The 19,268-nt window shown below is 42.5% G+C and overlaps 1 protein-coding gene across 1 annotated transcript in view; it reads left to right on the top strand.

Moving 5' to 3' along the window:
- TMEM132B (transmembrane protein 132B) overlaps positions 1-18,551 on the top strand; it is a 42,366-nt gene extending 23,815 nt beyond the window's left edge. The window contains exons 3-6 of the mRNA XM_010194259.1: positions 6,474-6,679; positions 14,546-14,819; positions 16,157-16,348; positions 17,397-18,551. Coding sequence (XP_010192561.1) covers positions 6,516-6,679; positions 14,546-14,819; positions 16,157-16,348; positions 17,397-18,551 — 1,785 coding nt within the window. The 5' untranslated portion in view covers positions 6,474-6,515. The remainder of the gene's footprint in view (positions 1-6,473; positions 6,680-14,545; positions 14,820-16,156; positions 16,349-17,396) is intronic.
- The last annotated feature ends 717 nt before the right edge of the window (positions 18,552-19,268 follow it).

Genomic DNA, 19,268 nt, shown 5'->3' with positions numbered 1-19,268 from the left:
TGTTGTTGCAGGGTACCACAGTGCTGCGGGGGCTGGACAAACTGTCCTGCCCCAATCCAAATTTCCCCAAACAACAAGACCAGAGAGACCTCTCATTTCAGTGTAGAAGTATGTGATTTTTCTTCTCAATAGATGTTGCAATTTAAGACTACTTAAGATGAAGAGCATTGGAAATGCTTCAGGCTTGTATTGACATATTAAAGTTTTTTACATTTTCTCCAGTGAAAGCTGGGGGAGATCATTGTATTTGTATTTGTAATACAGCAATTGGACTGCATTGACTCGTGCAGTTTGTAGACTGTTGCCGTGTAACATTATTATTCATTGATAAGATAAACAGCAAGCACCTATTGAACACATGGGATGGGGAATGCTTGACTTGAACTCTTGCTATTGTTTCTAAGTAGGAAACAAACCTTAGACTGTATCCTGAGGGATTCCTACAGCCAGCCCTTATATCTGAAACCACAGCAGCTGTTCCAGACAGCAGCACTTGGAGAACTGATTCGCCAATAAAAACAAACTAACGTGAAAGGAGTGTTTCAAAAATGACACTTCCAAGACTGTTCTGCACACATATAAAATTAAAAGGGAATAAAACTTCTGTTTTCATTAGTTTCTATTTCAGCATCATGGCATTTGCCATCCTTTCCTCTCTATGTTCTTAATCTACCATTTCCCTCAAATTGCTTGGAGACATGATCTGCAGACCCCAGCACACAGAATTAGCTGGGGCAGGGGGAGGCCCAACTATTGCCAGAATCAACTGCATAGAAAAACCCCGAAGTAAATGCGCTGTTAAGCCTCGCAAGCCACGTGCAATGCTTCAATAGTACAAAGCAGGGACTTTGGAAGGTGCACAGCACTGCTGCACGGGTGTCAGAAGCCAGGGCACTGTCTCCTCCTCACAATGTGTTGTCCTGGGGCAGAACTGGAATTCCACCTTGGCCAATTAGTTTTAATTTTAAAAAGGGAAATAAAAATCTAACTAAAAGTTCTACTTTTGTGTTATCACTTGACATGTGCATATGGGCAAGTACTGTGCACTGTAATAATTAATATCATGGCTTAACACACCACCACGGCCAAAACCAGAAGATATTTTGTAGGCATAATTCTGAATTTAGATAAAAACAGCATTTCTTAGCTGAAAAGGGTTTGGGAAAAGCCTTTGTTTGTTTGTTTGGAGACATGAGGCGTATCTGCATCCCTGTGTTGGTTTAGGAGAGACTCCAGCAATGGCCTCAGGCAGCGCACGGTGCAGGAGGGGACAGGAGCCAGGGAAGGCGCAGAGGTAAGTGGCTGTTTGAAGGAGGGAGAAAGAAGAGGATGGGACGAAGAGTAATCCTTTTTGTCTTCAACTGTAACTCAGAGTCCTCAGGCTGAGGAAGCCATTTCAGACTGTGCTTCTAAAGCAAATGTGTAGCAATAATAAAGTACAAAATAATCCAAACCAGACAAAAAAATCCCCTGATACAGCCATGCTATGGGCGTATAAAAAGATGCAAGAGGCAGAAGAAAAATACACAACGTAAGGGTTTGAAGTAGCTCAGCAAGTCCTTCCTAATGGGCTAACAAGACATTGCCAGGAACAATGCCACAGAAGACGCAGAAAAGAAGGCAATGAGGAAATACCACAAAAATTACAGTTTTAAAATTATTATGAGAATGAGCCATTTCCTCTAGGCACCATTCACTTGAAAATCTTGTTACAATTGTTCCCTTTATAGCCCCAGCCTTTGCATCCCTTACACATTCACTATGAAGCAGCACTGTACCTGCTCCTCGACCTCTGATCAGTGTCCGCAATTTGCCGGTCCCTCATTGCTGCCTCTTCTTCCACGGGACACGGGTGGCTGGGGCTGTTTGCAAGGGACTGAGGTGGCTGCAGCCAGACGACGTTCAGGGGCTCTGCCTCATGTGCTGGACATTGAAATCACGATGTTTGCAGGGGATGGAGGTGGCTGCAGCCACATTGCGCTCAGGGCTCTGCCTCGTGTGCTGGACATTGAAATCACGTTGTCTCAAGCAGGGATTGGAATAAGGTTGGGTTCTGCTGGTGAAAAATCAGGGTTACAAAACCAAAGTCTGCACATCTGTCCCATTACACTGAAATATTTGCCAGTAGACTTTGACTCCAGGCAAAAATAAACCCCCAAACCCCAATTTCTAAAGGCCAGTTCTGCTGAAGTCCTGTACTGGTGAAGGCTGTTTTGAAAGCAGGTATAAAAAGGACCTCTTTTCAAGGGTGAATTTGAACTTCAACTTTAAACCATTTAGGCTAACCAAATGGCTGTAGCTCTCAGCTGCAGAGACTGTGTGTTAGACCCAATTCTGATACATGCCTCAGTTTCCTCTTCTATAAATGGACTCTAAAAATAACACCATCCTTTTGGGTTTTGTGTGTCAAAAATTCACAGATGAACAGTGCCTTAGGACAGTTTGGCATTGTACCTGGTATCGCTCTTACATCCACTGAGCCACTGTTGCTTTACACCGAATTAAACAGAATTAATTCCTCTGGGTAGTAACTTTACCTTTACAATTCATTATACATATTCATATGCAGCTGTGTGCACACCCCATTCCTGTAGGTATCAGTGAGAAGTAGATGTCTGAAGGTGAAAACAGATGAACTTGAAGTAGTGGTGTGGGCTGGGGAAGCCCTGAGGTGCTGCTGAGAGGGGATGCCGGTGTGGTGGACCTCTCAAGCCATCTTGCTCTCTCCTCCCATGCAAGAGAGCGGTGGGGAATAAATGGTTGTGCAAAGCAGGCATTCAGCAGCAAAGTCTTGTTTAACCGAAAAACTCCTGAGTGGTTACCGGGCACAAGGATTGCAGCTCTTTTCTGTTACATCTGTCTCAGTCTCCTTGCAAAAGGACCTGCAAGCTGAGTATGGGTATGAAATTTGGAACCAAACCTGCGTGTAAAGCTGAGCCACGCAGCAGGAGTTATTTGTTTTCTTGTCCGTTCACATTTTACCTGTGCACCCAAAGGGTGTGTAAACCTTTGCTGACCTGACCATTAAATGGTTTCCCAATTACTCTTTTGGCTTGCTAGCTAATTTTGTACTGGATTAGTCTAAAACGAGGAGGCTGTACAGGCTGTACAGGGCAAATTGTCCTTTTTTACAATTACTTGTGAGGACTGAAGCCAACCACCTGCTTCACAGCCTGCAGAGGTTAATTGCAGCTCTCTTCCTCCTGACCTGCACACTGGAGCACATTGCCGGCCGTCCTGCCCTCCTGGTTGTGAACTGTCTCAAAAAGCACGATCTGCTTGTGTCAATGGCCAGCCACAGACTGTTTCAAACTGCCTTGCTCTAAGCATTTTAGATGAGAGGATGGCAGTGCTAAGTTTTTGCTGCGTCTCCTCACTGCGTAGTGTTTGCAGGAGATTTAACTGCGATTTTCCCTCTTTGTTCCCTCAGAGCCAGCAGCTCAAAAGAAATCAGTGCGATAACTCACCTGCTAATGTAGCTCTGCCCGTGTCTCCCTGCGGCAGAGCTTGCCCCACGGCAAGCCTGAGTGCTTTCTGCTGTAAACAGGCGTTCACTCCCCAACCTCCAGCAGCAGGTCCCTTCCCGGCAGCATCGCCAGCCACTTCTGGCAGTCAGTGCGACTAAAGGAGTATGGAGCAGACCTAAAAGGGGAGAAAGTTCTTTGGTTTGCTTGTACCTAACAGAGCAAGCCCAAATTCCTGCAAGAGAACTGAAACAGCAACATCTCACTTCAAGTTCTCTTATCAAGGTGGGATTATTTTCTGGAAGGTACTGAGCTACTCACAAGGCCACTGTGAGCTTCTGTAGCATAGTTATATGTACTGATTTATACTTACCTCTTGGCCAGTATATAAATGGCTGAATGGCTCTGTCTAGACATATAATCTATGAAATTTGTAAGCCTAGCCTGATATTTTTACAGCTACAATTAAAGCCCATCTTTCAGCTCCCTAATTTAGCACCTTTCTTGCCTGCTGACAAGAAGACAAGAAAATTTTAAGCAGCAAGAAGAGAATCTAAAATATTAGCTGCTGTCATGTCAGATATTAGTTATCCCCTTGATCCGGGCTTGATGTTTATCCCTCCCTCTTTGAGTTTTCTTAATTATTTCTGTCTTGTATTAATTCCCACAAAACTCCCTAGATGTAGGCTTTATGATTTAGAATCTCAACTGCTCATTCAATTAATGGGCTTGATTAATGCGCTTAAACTTTTCAGAGCCACTTGTGACACATTACGAGGGGGGAAACAAAGATTCTGAGCATGCTCCATCTCATTTGTGGTACTCCTGAGCCTGGAGTCCATTTTAAGCTCTTTATCAGAAATCTAGATTTAATTTTTTTTACATTCTTGTGCTCATTAAGCATTTATGTGGAAGGAGTATTCACTCCAGAAGAGCGACTTTGCCCCATCCCTTACACCCTGGCTTAGTCCCTTCGTAAAAAAGCAACTGCTTGTAGTTTCAGTCCATTGATTAGGATCTAAGAAGATTATTTGAAAAGGGCAAATGTGGAAATGCAGCTCCTTTGCTTTATACACGAGTATTGCATATGGAGAGGAAAACATCGGAGAGTGGGCTTTTCTGTTGAGAATCTCAAGGCACTTGACAATATTTTTAGCAAAGCCATTAGCTGACGATGGGCAGCGCAGGAGAGTGACGTTATTGTACAGCGATGTTAAAAGGGACTGCTGGAAAGTGGTCTCACTAAGTGTGAACCAGCCGCTTGATCTGGTCGATGTCCAGTGGATGCGGACCAACAGAGCTGCTGGTACAATGTTCCCCAGATGTTTCCTCACTCATGCTTGGCTTGAGACTGCCACACTTTTCAATGTCGTCACAGTAATTCTGGAAGTAAAACCTGTCACTGAATGACGTGCCTAAAGGTGCTTGTATTGTGCTTTTGAAGTAACTGGCTCTTAGGCAAGTTGCCTATAAATCTTAGAAGCATTCTGAGAGCCACGCAGGCAAAATTCTGTGATTTAAACATGCTCCATATGGCAGCTGAACTCAGGTACTGTCCATCTGACAGCACTGTACCACGTTAGAGCTCAAGAGATCAAATTCTAAAATTTAAAGTGGGACAAACTTAATGTCACAATCATGTGTGAGGACTGCCTTTTGGAAAAAAAGGCTGCTACACATTTTCTGTAATGTTTCTTGGCTCAGTAACTCCGAATTCCTGTTAAGATGAGAAAACATTTGAGGTGCGTTTGCAGAGCAAAACCAACCTGTGTTTCAGCATATTCCCCACTGAAGTCTATGAGAGTTATCTCAGTAACTCCAGTAAACCAGAATTTAATCACTGGCTTTGCCAGAATCCCTGCAGCTCCGAGTCCCGGTGCATTACACAGCATGACACAGAGCAGTCCTGACAGGAGAACAAAGTCCATTTCAGTAACACACCTACATCTCCTAAGCTGGGGTTTTAATCTTTTAAAACCCAGTGCACGGGCTCTGTTGGAGACGGTCACCTCTCTACGGCTTCAAAGCAGAATGCAAACCTGTATATAGATACAAATACATGTACATATGCATATATATATATGTATATACATATATATAAATGTTATACATTAGTCTAAATGTGTGTGTATGTGGGTGTGTGTGAGGGTGGAAACTGGAAATCAAGCCAAATTGAGAATGAGATGATAAGCAGAAAGACAATACATATATGTGTGTATATATATATATATACATATATATATATATAAATCTAAAAGTATACACACACATTCATAATTATATTAAAACCCTATACCTCACAAAGAAGGATTTCCATCTTTCCGGGATGCAGGGAAAAATGCATTGCTACATCACATTCTTTATATAAATAGGATCTGGGCTCAGGACCTTGATTTTTTTTTACCAAAGGATCCTCGAGACCAAGAGGGCAGCTCAGTTGTGGTACAGAGCCCACAGGCCTGGTTTTGGCAGTAAATTCGTAGAGCAACCATGAGTACATTTTGCTAAAACAATTACTGAGTCCTAAAAATTAATGCTTCTGCTGCACTTCTGCTCACGAGCCATAAGGGGATCTTTGTCTTTCAGCATTACAGTGCTCAAGGAAAAAGGCAAGGATTCTGGTTTATGGTTCTGAGTCAGTCTTTTTCTTACTAACATATGGCCCCATTTCTTCCAGGTTCTTTAAGCAAGTTGTAAACATAAACTTTGATGCACATGGAGTTTGATTCATGAAGAGCTTAATTTGCCTCGTGTAAAAGATTCAGATAGGTTATGCAACATCATTAAATTATTTTTGTAGCTTGAGTAGTATCCATTGAGGAAAGCAGAACTGTTTCCCTGGGGTCCATTTATCACTGTTTGCTGCTAATTAGAAAATGGAAAATACAATGTGCATGACTCACATCAGTGTTGTCTGCGGACTGATGCATCATTCCCCCTGCTTCCTCAGGAACTTTTATTCATTTCCTAATTAATCTTTTTTTTCTTTTTTTCTTTTTTTTTATTAAGGTTTCTGACAGATGTGACTCCATCTTCGTTAACGGCAAGGAGATGAAAAGCAAAGTGGATACCATTGTTAACTTCACTTACCAGCATTTTACCACCCAGCTGGAAGTGACGGTCTGGGTTCCCCGGCTCCCGCTGCAGATCGAGATCTCTGATACGGAGCTCAGCCAGATCAAAGGCTGGAGGATACCCGTCACCTCCAATAAAAGGTACGCTCACAGCATCGGCACAGGCCAGATACAGGCACGGGGCCTCTGATTTCAGAACACAACACATTTTTAGAGTATTTCTCAGAATCTACACTCTCCTATTAAAAATTAGCTTTACAGTCTGTCTTAGCCTTCATTAAAACATCCAACAGTGCTATGAGTAGGCTGCATTTTATCCTGATCTATAGAGTTTAAAAGTCAGCAGCTTTGCCTGGAGCATTAATCAATTCTACACAATCCCAGGAAATCGTATCATACATTCTGATCTGCAAATCTGTAACAGTTTGTGTGTGTGTGTGATTTTCTGTCTACAGTGCTAAATAAAATGGGGCCAAGGAGGGAGGCAGGTCCCTGGGCAATGATTGGACTAGATGATCTTTAAAGGTCCCCTCCAACCCAAACTGTGCTGTGATTGTGTGACTTTGGATGATTATTCAGTCTCTGTACAGACTCAGCATTTAGTAGAGCTGAATTAGGCAAAAAAAAAACCCACTTATGCTCCTACTGCAACTCTGTTCTGTCTACCAGGACAAACATGGATGGGACAAAAAGAGGGGGAGTGGGGCAGGGGTTTTGAGCTCTGTTCTATCAGTCCCCGCTGAAAAACCAACTGTACAATGACCATCATTTGGACAGTTTGCAAGATGAAGAACTTCCAGGAACACTGCTATATTGGTGGATTTCAGGCTAGGTTGAAAAATACTACTGGAGAGCAAGGCGTGACACCAGCTCAAATTTATAATGCAGTGAAAAAGCATTTCTGGCAGCAGTAACTGTAGTGCTGAACACGGTGGCAGTTCAAGCTAAAGCACTCCACTTGCTCAGCTATCGAAGAGCCTTAAAGAGCCCAAACAGACAGCGGTGGATGAGAATTATCTAACAGTTTATGAGGGCATAAACCAAAGGATAATAGGACACACTCAGATAATGATCTCCTAAGAAGGAGACTGACTTTCCTCTTGGCTATGTGGACATTTTTTCTGGCTATGACAGAAGAGGTGATGAGGATCTGGCGCAAGAGAAATCTGTGTGTTTGTTTCAGTGACAAAGGCAAAGGTGCCATTTGTGGCAGGAAGAGGTGTGCGAGGTGATGGATGAATGGACACGGGCTGCTTAAGGTTCAGTTGAGTTACCTTCTCCTGCCTGTAACATGCACAGTGCGGTGACACTCCCCTGGGCACAGCTCCTGCTAAAACCAGCGGGGATTTTGCTGAGGAAAAGGCTGCAGGATTAGGCTGATGGTGTTTATTATAGGAGTAAACTTCCAGCAGTGACACTCGGTGGGTTAGACATTCAACTGTGCTTAACGGTTGTGGACATTCTGACTTTAAACCCATTACACACAATGCTGGAAATTTACCCCCCGGTGTCCAGTTCTGATTTATTTGGCCAGCTGAAATGAAGATGATGGTCTGAGAGTCTGCTCTGGTTGCAAGCTGGCAAGCTGTGTGAGTTTGCTGCTGCTCAGATTGCGTCTGGACTGCTGGCACATCTTCAGCAAGCGTTTTCCATGAAGGGTGGAAGAGAAAGCGTGGCCGCAAGCTGGCAAGCTGTGTGAGTTTGCTGCTGGTCAGATTGTGTCTGGACTGCTGGCACATCTTCAGCAAGTGTTTTCCGTGAAGGGTGGAAGAGAAAGCGTGGCTACGGTGGCACACCCCAGATCTGCAGCTGGTCCTTTATGGCACTGCCCGTGCCCATGTGAACGGGAAAGGTTTCAACTCAATCACTTCGTGTTTTATGGAACACTCATGGGGATCTTCTTTAACTTCAGGGAGCTATTCTAAATCAATAGGCAGTGTAGGACGAGCATTAGTTGTGCTCACTCTGACATTTACTTTGTACATAGGGTTTTTACATTTCCTTTGGTTTTAGATTTGGATGGGTTTTACCTGTGCTTTAGTAGCTTTTCTTATGGTTTTTTTTAGTTTTCTCTTTGAATTTTCAGTCTGCTTATGCCTCCATCTCCTTCATAGCTACATGTTTCCCAACATCTTAAACATGGGCGAGTTTTTACGCTGAGTTTTTAGATGGTGACCTGAAGCACACAAGACATTTGGACCAGAGTCAGGAGCTGCAGGTTGGTTTCTGAATTCTCATTCAGTGATGTAGCCGGGAGGCCACATTTGCTTATTCTGAACGACAGTTCAGCCTGTAATTCTTCACAGTGCCCTCCCGGGGTGTATAACACAGTGTTAGTGCTGTACGGTGAGCAGGCTGTCTGGTGTGATACCTGAGAATTGGCTTGAAAGAGAGAGAGGAGAGTGCTTTAATCTTTTAGGAGGAAAAAAGAAGATCCAAGCATTTCCCAGCAGGTGTGGTAGCCATGGCACTGCATTGCTTCAGCTTCATTTTCATGTAAGAGCCAGTATTTGCAGTTTGCACAAGGGTTTTTATATGTATCTGTCCTTAAAGGAAACTAATTTGAAAAGAAGAGGGTATCTAACTCGTGGATTCTTTTGGAAGTCCCTGCCAACAGGCTTTGGCAGTCTCAAATTTAGGTTCAGTCACACATGGCCGCCAGGTCACTGTCCTCAGGTTTAGTCATGGAAGCATCGTAATGGGTCGTCTTCGTTCCTCACCTCAACACAGATTAAACCCATTTTTCTCCTGCCCACTAGGCTTGGTATCTTCACACCACTCCCTTGTTGGCTCAGCAGGTACTAAACCCTGTATAAAGTAATTCATCAATATACAGAAGGTAAAATTGTTGAGCATTTCTTACAGGGATCGTGCAGAGACACTTCCAAACATTCCTTATCTCCTCTGGCTCCCCCACGGGCTCGTTGTGCATGCTCAGCATGGCTGTGCAGGTTCAGTTGTCTGAGGGGGCTGAGCCAGATGGCAAAATGTAACTGGGTTTACAATAATCTTTTACATGTTTTTATTGGTGCTGTTGACAAAAGAAACGCTGGTGAAACTACTGCCTCAGCACGGCTGTTCTTCATCTGAATGTAGCTGCTTCTATTTCAGACCTGAAAAACTGTTTATATGCCCCAAATCACATCTGTTCTTTCCAGTGTTTGTTGATCTAATAAAATGTATTGCTTCTCCCTGTAAACCCTGTCATGTTTATAACTGTAAAATACATGTGATTACAGACATGTTTGCTTACCTACCTTCTTGAATGATTTCCACAAAGCAATGAAAAAGGCAGGCTCTCTATGAAAATTTCACAACCACCACATGGCAAGCTCAGTTTGAACTTGGTTTGTACTTGGTCTGAACTGCTGTAAGAGCAGGAACTTGTTCCAGGATCAGAAAGAAAAAACGGGCTGCATTTATGCCAGAAGCTGGGAAAAAACCCATAGTGCAAGAGCAGTAATATACTTTACGTAGTCTGTAAATCCATGGCAAACCTTTATTATTATCCAGAGGGGAACTTGATCTGTGGTGGGTGCTACTGTAGAAATGAAGAGCCTCCCTTTCCAGATGAGAGTCGCTCCATGGATGAACTCATGAGTAACGCACGGTACGCGCTCCTCACGCCAGCTCGGGCTAACAGGAACTGCTCCTGCAATGGGCTGCAGAAAAGCCCACGGTCTCAGCAAATGAAAGGTATATATTGAAATTAAAGTCAAATATTAGAGTGTAGAAGAGGCCCAGGCAGACTCTGCTACTCTAACAAGAACATTTATTTTGATTCTTTATGAATCTGCAAAATAATTACCTTCTTGAAGTTCTTGCACTAGCTCTATGCACATACATACACATACACATTTACATGGGATGTGTGGCTTCTACTTACATTAATAGGAACTGCATGGCTGAAGTCTCACAGAACAAGCTGGAAATTTAATTTCAGTCAATATTTGTAACTGGGATAAGCACACTGTTTTCATGAGGCTGCCAGGGAGGCAGACATCACACAGCATCAGTGTCAGGCTCACCATTTACTGGACCGGTGTCTGGCCTTACTGAACAAAGCTGACAAAGCCATTGCTAAGTCATGGTGACTGCAAACCTCCGAGTAGCATAAATCTTCAAAACCTGTGAAACAGAGTTAAGGCAGACAGGGTGTTGCTTATGAGTGGCAGTCTGTTTGCCAATGGTTAATGAGGTGGTAGCTCTCCCTCGGTCCTGTCTGGTGCTAGAGAAAAAAGCAGGAAAGTTAGCCCAAGTTATATGAAGGAAAAAGAAGCTGCTTTAGTTAATTGTCTGTGTGAGAGCTGCCACTCAGAAGTAAAGCCATCCTTTAAGGCAAATTAAGTGCAACTGGATTTAAACCATTCCATTTGTGAATAGCAACATCCGCACAAAGCTTGGACACGCCGTCAATTCACTCCTTCAGTTAATTGACTTTAATGTCCTATGGAGATAAGGCCATAGAGATTTTTGTTAACAGGTAGACTGTATTTTCAAGATCTGTAAAGGTACCAAATTGCATTTCTTTTTGGACTATGTGCAACTTATTTCTGTAGCTTCCACTAAATCAGCTTCTAGAGGCTTGTATTTTGTATCCAACGTGGATTTTTTTCTTTCAATTAGAGGTGTTGCAAATGTTTGTAAAAGACATGACTCACTTTAAATGAGTATTTCAAATTCAAAACCAGCAAAACTGATTTCTTTGGGGGTTTTTTAACAGAAAATTAGCATCTGGCCCAAGAATTTGATGCCTGGTTTGAAAATGGAGGAAATTAAAAGAGACATACTTAAACTGCTCACAGACAGCGTCTATAATAGAAAGTTGACAGATCACTGATGAGCTCAGTGCTAGCAGGCACCCTTGTAACAGGGCTGCTGTTTTAATTCAGCTCTCTGGCAAAGGCTTTCTCTGTGTGAAATGTAAATTAAATGTAATTCTGGCAACTTTGGTGCACTCCAGAAAAGCAAAAAATCTTCCCAGAGAGTTTGCCAAGCAGCAAGAAATAGGATATGAAGGATTCTGAGAGATATCCAGAGCTAACCTCAGAGGTGACCACGGGGAGAAAAAGCACAATGTGCAGCAATAGCTTATATTGATGAAGACATGTCTTAAAAAGAAAATGAGCTCACTGCTTAATGAAGGATTTTAAGCCTACTGAAAACACTGGGACAAGAAGTTGAAGACTCTACAGGGAACTATGCAATTCAGTGGATCTCAAACATTTTGTTGGGCCCATGGAGACAAAACACTAAAATGCTCTGACTTACTGACTGAATCCTGGATTTGTGGCTATTAAATGGAAATGGGTATAACCTGTTTTAAAAAAAAGCAAGAACTTGAGCCGGTACTTGGTAAAGCAGACTTGCAAAGCTCGCATTGAAAATTCAAACACCTCTCTTTTCACTTTGCACTGATGTATGAAAGTGCCTTGCCCGTGCCATGGTGTAGGGATGCTGTTCTCACGTTCCACATTTGCATGCAATAGAAACCATGGATTGCTAGGGAGAAGTATACAAACAAACACCTGTGAATGCTTCTGTAAGGTAACCGAGTCCTTACCTTTGGTTATTGGAGATACCACAAGGAAAGAGGTGGACTGGAATCATCATTTTGTGGTTGTAGCGCTGGCTGCCCATGCAGTCCTGGTTACAAGGGCAGGAGTGCTCCCTCTGTGCCTCAGGTACATCAGCCTTGTTGCTGCTCATTCTTCCCACAACTCACATTTATGAGCTGTGTGGGACTAGGGTTGAAAAGTTCTTTCTCTCCAAGTTGATTTGAGTGTCTTTCCTCTTGAACAGTCCAGGAGTTTAAAGCTTTAAACAGGAAAAGTAGAAATAAATAAGCACAGAAGTGATATGAATAACGGTAACACATTGGATCTGCGTAAAACATCTGGTTGTGTAACAGAAACATTTAGTTCTGTAAAATAAAGTCAGCATGAATGTTGAATATGTGAACATTCTTCTTCAAGCCACAGAGAGTTGGTTCTGTGTCTCTTTTCCCCAGAATCCTGTAAGTATTTCTTACCTGGATGTCTTCTGCACAGGCACTGATGTTACTGTCTGGATTACTAAAAAAGGTCAAGTCTCCAAATCTCAGCGCTAAACGTGGTTTTCCCAAAGTCTGAGATTATTCAGAGCTGTGTTACGGTTTAGATGAGCTGAAGAGGCTAAAACAGGAATCAATTGGAAGTGGGAACGTTAGTTCATAAACTCTTGTATAGCATTATAAAGCCCAAAGCAATCTAAATAAATAGGCATGGGCCACCTAAGCTCTGTGAATCTCCCCCTCCTAGTCCCTTCCTTGTGGCTGTTTTGCTGCCTTCACGGTCCAGACTGGCACTGGTGTGGGGAAGGAAAGAACAGCCCAAAGTTTCCCTGAAATACCCAGCTAGTTTAATTCTGAGAGACTTGTTTCTGTACGTAATGTAAATCATATTTTAGGATCCTGTTTTTTTCTTAACAATTCAGTGGTTATTCAATGATGTTTCATTCAGCGACTAATGATGGACACTGTTGTTTTACATGCACAAAACCAAAAAGGCTGTACAAAATACCATTTACTTGAGGCCGAATATATATATATATATATATATATTCAGCTAACAAGTGATGCATTGAAAATGTATTTCCAGTGTATTAGATTCTGTAACACCAGGACTTTCAATCATTTTGAAGAGCACAAGGGCTTTTCTTAGATACATTTTCAGCTTACTGCTTGCCAACTTTGTCATAAAACAATTTATAACAAAAGCAATTCTGTTTTATAATAGTTTTTCATAGCTGGTATTTCAAAGGAGAAGATAAAGGAACACAGTAAACACAAAATGACTTCCCAAAATACTGTGAAAAATAAGAGGCTTACCCTGTATTTCCCACCCTTGCTATGGAGGTGGCTTCAGGCTCGATAAATAAGTAAAGGAGAAGGCAAATTATGTCTGAGCAATGAATTCCACAGCATGGGGGCATAATGAGTAAAAGTGAGACCACCTAGCGCTTAATACCTGACTGGAAAGTGAGAAGAGAATCTGTAGATCCTAAGGAATAAACAATAGCAAAGAAAAGAGAATTTATGGGAAACCAGACAAAATTCTGTGAGGTGTGATAGCACTGCTGTCACGTCCAAATCACTGCGATGCCATACATGAGGCTTATGGAAAGCTGTTCTTTTGTCACGGGTTGTATTTCACAAGGGCGAGAGATAGTTAGAAAACGTTCAAGAAAGTGTGTCTAATGCTCCAGTTGTTTCTGTGGGGTAAGTAGTAGTCTCACCAGTCTGGCATGGTGCAATCCGAGTAACTGGTGTCCAGTTTAAATCCCTAACTTGGTTTTTTGGAAGCCTCATGTGGCCATTGCATGACCAGATATACCAGACACTTGTATGAACTGTATATGAGGTGAAATCATGGCATATTTCTCAATGCAAAGGTCTAAATGAACCCACGAGATGGAAATGTGGGATGAGGCAGGGCAGCATTACTTAAGCAGGGAATCCCAAATGTGTTACAATAGTTTTGAAGAGATAAGCAAAGTGATACAAATGTTGTGGGCAAAGGTGGAGGAAAGGATGCTAAAAAATCTTCTCCCATCCCTGCTGGGTTGCTACAGGAGGTTGTTGCAGAACTGCCCTCTCATAAACATTTCATGCTGCTTTCCTTAGCCCTCGGCCAGATTTGACGGCCACTTGGAGACACGGGGCAGAAGTGGTGGTTCCACTGAAATCTCAGCAATGGCAGACATATTTTCAGGTGGCTGGGAGGTCCCACTCCAACAAAGAATTCACTAACAGAAGTGACAGCAGCTTTTAAATTGTACAGCACAAAAAAGCTGTTCAAGCATCTCACCTAGATGTAGTGACATACACATCCAAAATCTGGTTTCCTACTTCTCACACGGTAGCAGACGACGATAACATTAATCCAATTGAAAATACTGCCCCCCTGAAGCTCTGCAGTGTTGCAGAGGTCACGGCAATGCAGATAACAAGCGTGGATCTATTTACAGGCCTACCCGTGACAGCGAGGATGAAGAGGATGACGAGAAAAAAGGCAAAGGCTGTACCCTGCAGTACCAACACGCCATGGTGCGAGTCCTCACGCAGTTCGTAGCTGAATCCTCCGAGCTGGGAGGCCACTTGACCTACATGCTGGGCTCCGAGTGGCAGTTTGACATCACTGACCTCGTGACTGACTTCATGAAGGTGGAAGAGCCCAGGATTGCCAAGCTTCAAGACGGCCGAGTTCTGGTTGGTCGTGAGCACGGCATCACCACGGTGCAGGTACAGCCTAAGATGCTGCTGCAGCTTCCCTAGAGACTTCTGGATGCACACACATGATAGCTAGTTAGTTATAAAATTATAGCTCTCAGATAAACGACAAGCTAAACACAAAGTTCGAATGGGTTTTCATTTTTACTATTTGCCACTTCCATAAAATACTCTCAGGTGAAACTTCTGAAGGGATTTATCCGTGGTAATATGACTAGTAACATAGATTTTCTGAACAGTGAACCAGATGATGCACACAACTAGCTTATTTTAATTTAATTGGGACCTTATGAACCTGTTAGGAAATTGTACCAAAGACCTACATGTATCTTTATATCTTAAAGGTCTTTGAAAATTTAGTCCCTTTATGTTCACAAAATGAAACGCAAAAAATGGACACAAAAATAATCTTCAGAAATCTTTCAGTGTTCATGCTCACCAGCCTTCTTTTTATCTAACTTAATGCATATTTCTTAATCAAAAGAAAGGAACACAAGCAGTGGGTCTCTTCTCATTAAGTGCAAACACCCATAATGTTCCAGTCACACTTAACTTTCCTTTGTAGTCAACACAAAAACCAGGTACTTTTAAGGCTCGGCTCCTCTCAGCCCAAACCAAACGTCACACAGAGGGCAGATGTCCCTCTCGCTCCTATGACAGAGCAGAGGCAGCCAGCGCCGGTGCAGGTGGCGCCACTGATGATGTCTCATGTTGGATTTGATAAATCACACCTCAAGTATTTTGGGTCTGAACCAGCTGTTGCTGGCATCAGTAGAAAGACGACTGTCTCCTCCTGAGCTCGTCAGAAACAAAGCCTTCGAGCAAACTGACAGGACTGTTTTGGCATCGGAAAATGCAGACAAGCACTCAGTGGCATTTTCAAAATCTCTTTGCAAATCTCACTTTTATTTCATTCAGGTCTTCTGTCCCTATAAAAGCATCAGGTCAAGTTCCTATCAGCCAAGCTTTGTGTACTGATTGGTTCCCTTATTGAGTTTCGGTGTTAATCAGTGTCTTACACTAGGTCTTGTGCTATACTGCATTCATAGGAGGTTTTATAGACCACACAAAAATGACTTTAAAAAAAACAAACCCAACAAATCAATTTAATTTAATCTATATTCCATTGTTGAGATGAGGCTTCAATTTTGAAGTGATTGGTTGTTTTATTGAATTACTTTTGTAAATAAAGTCATTTAGCAGCAAATGAATGTGATGTCTTGGGGGAAATATCGATTATAGTTTATGCACGGATGTGACGAACCAGAGATTAATCCAAAGTGCTCCGCCAATTAGAGTCTAATCTTGCTTTACAACACAGTTGCAAGGAGTTTGCTTTCTCTTTGCAGGTTCTGTCACCTCTTTCCGATTCCATCTTGGCAGAGAAGACAGTGATAGTTCTGGATGACCGAGTGACCATCACAGATCTCGGAGTACAACTGGTGTCAGGCTTGTCCCTCTCCTTACAAATCAGCAAAGGAAGTAAGAGAGCTATCGTTTCTACCACCTCTGCGTATGATATCCTTCACACCCCAAAACAGGTATGATCCAAAATGGTATGTAGAAGTAATTTGTGTTTACTGTGCTTTGTCGGCAGCTGGGGAAAGCGACTGCCATGTCTGTGCATGCATATTGCTGTGGAAAACACGTACGTGCCACTCAAGACACTTCTTCTATGGGAAAATGAGACTTAGCTGTGTAACAGCAGTGGAAATCCTGTGCTGCCATAGTCTCACAAAGTCAGTTTGGCTGCGTGTACAGAAGTCTTCATGATCTGCATTGCTGAAATCTGATGAGTTTGTGCTTCCTTTGAACTGCATCGGCTGAGGGATTCATTAGCTTTTGAAGAGACCACAGAATAAATTACACATATCTTTTTTAATTGTATTTGTTATAGAATTGAGACTCTATATCACTAGAGAAAGGGTAGCTTTCTAGCATTACCAATTTGCAGTAACAAGACAAATTGTTTTAGTCAAAACATCCTTAATAAATGGCAGTTTTGTGTTTCTATAGTTCCCAAAAAGGACTACACGTATACTGCACATAATCTTGTGTATTTGAAAGCATGACAGAAAATTTAAACTATTGCTTTGAGTTGTGTTCTTAGCCCAGTTTGTTTCGATGGGCTGAATGGGATCACCTTTCTGACACATGAGTCTGCACATTGTATTAAATATGGCATGAGAACTGCAGAACTTGAGAAATTCCCCATTATAGGTCCTTCATAAGACTAATTACCCAGGACTTTGGAAATGGGATCATTTTTATCATGGGGCCCTGGCATTCAAAAGAGGCATCTCACTTCAGGCTGATAAAAACCTGTCCATTTTTTTTGGTCAGCACCTTTAGTTAAATTCAGATGGTTGTGTCTTTGATAGTGCCTGAGGATGAGCTAAATGCCTGAGTGGTCTGGAGAACACAAATCTGCAAGAAAAAAATGAGTAGGCATTTCGATTTTCTTTTAAAAACCAAAATAGACCAAATTTAAACTGTATTTTGCCAGTATCTGAGAGACTTTGACACCCGAGTGTCTGATATGTGCTCTTCTACCTTTCACACCTTTTTCTTCTCACCCTCTCTCCCCAGGAAGCCGTAGTCAGTGCGTGGCTTTTGTTCAGTGATGGGTCAGTGACGCCGTTAGATATCTATGACTCCAAGGACTTCTCGATCACCATCACCTCACTGGATGAGATGGTGGTGTCTGCACACCAGAACCTTCAGTCCAAGTGGCCTGTGGTAGTGGCGGAAGGGGACGGGCAAGGACCTTTGATTAAAATTGAAATGGTCATCAGTGAGCCATGCCAGAAGACAAAGCGGAAGAGCATTCTGGCTGTTGGGAAGGGAAGCGTCAAGGTGAAGTTTGGTCAAAAAGATTCTGACCAGAAAGGAAGCAGTAATGACATAGATGAGATAGATACAGATTTTAAAAGCCATGCAAGCAATTCTATAGAGAAACCTGCAGAACAAGAGAGGACAGCACAAGAATGGTCCAAAAACCACGAGGACACGTCCAGTCACGAGGACAATGCAAACAAAAGCACAACTTTCATATCTCCCATTGATCAGGAGTCCCTGGAGGATGGCCAGATCCAAAATAACCCAACTGCCTTCACAGGTTTCCCTGCGCAAGTAGAAATACCGGGAGAAAACAGCCCCAGCGATCTCACATTGACTTCAAGAGGATTGACAGACCTGGAGATCGGCATGTATGCCCTGCTGTGTGTTTTCTGCTTAGCAATCTTGGTCTTTTTGATTAACTGTGTGGCATTTGCTTGGAAGTACAGGCATAAAAGGTTTGCTGTGAGCGAGCAAGGCAACATCCCCCATTCCCATGATTGGGTCTGGCTTGGCAATGAAGTGGAACTGCTGGAAAACACAGTGGACATTTCGCTCCCGTCAGAGGAGTGCACTACCATGATCGACAGAGGAATGCAGTTCGAAGAAAGCAACTTTCTCCTTAACGGGAGCTCTCAGAAGACTCTTCATAATCATATCCTCAGATCTTCTGAGTATCTTTGTGAAAAAGAAGTTAAAAGTGAACCTATAAATCCTTCTGGGCCAAAGCAGAAGCGAGTAAAGTTCACTTCATATACAACGATACTGCCGGAGGATGGAGGCCCCTACACCAATTCAATTCTATTTGACAGTGATGATAATATTAAATGGGTATGCCAAGATATGAATCTTGGTGACTCCAAGGAACTTAGGGACTATATGGAAAGACTGCAAGACAATATGTGAAACTGCTTTCTTATGTTTGTAATCACCTTTATGCCTTCTGTTTACGGATGGTGGAGCAGTCAGTCCAGTCAGCAATAGGAACACGACAGCCCAACCCTGGAGGTACTGAGATGATAACCTGGTGTCACTGAGCAGGTACAAGAGGCTGGCTGAGTCAAACCTGTTTCACCACAAACCAGGATGTGCCCCTAAAACAGCTACCTGTAGGTGTTGGAGGTCTCACAGAGGATGGCTGTTTTTGTATACTGCCTGGTACTAGCAAAATGCTAATACAACTACGCTCAGACTCAGAGGAGACGTCATTTGTTTGTCATCTCTCATGATAAATGGTAAATCAGAAAAGAAAGGGATATTTGTTTGCATTGATTTTTCTAGTCGTCGTCCTTTGTAAAGCACAGTGGACATTTCTTGCTTACAGCCCGAAATGAGGCTTACATTAAAAGGGATCTGAATGAATCTGATTTTATTGCCTATGTGCAATGCAGCCAAGTAGTCTTATTATTTTTTACATATATAAAAACCCTCATGTGGTTAATTTCTTTTCCTGTTGTTTATGAATTTTATTTGACTTAGGGAACATGAAGTATTTTCTTTGAAAGGGTTTTTTTTCGGTTGTACCAAAGTGTAGTGCAGTAGTATTTATAATGATTTAAGTTTTCTATTCATCTGCATCAGCCCCTAGAGATACCTCCTTCATCACTGATTATCTTTCTCCTT

Source organism: Mesitornis unicolor, unplaced genomic scaffold (assembly GCF_000695765.1).
Source record: "Mesitornis unicolor isolate BGI_N332 unplaced genomic scaffold, ASM69576v1 scaffold2681, whole genome shotgun sequence".
Classification (NCBI taxonomy): Eukaryota; Metazoa; Chordata; class Aves; order Mesitornithiformes; family Mesitornithidae; genus Mesitornis; species Mesitornis unicolor.
The sequence above is the reverse complement of the archived record's forward strand: the minus strand, read 5'-3'. Positions and strand labels throughout refer to the sequence as shown.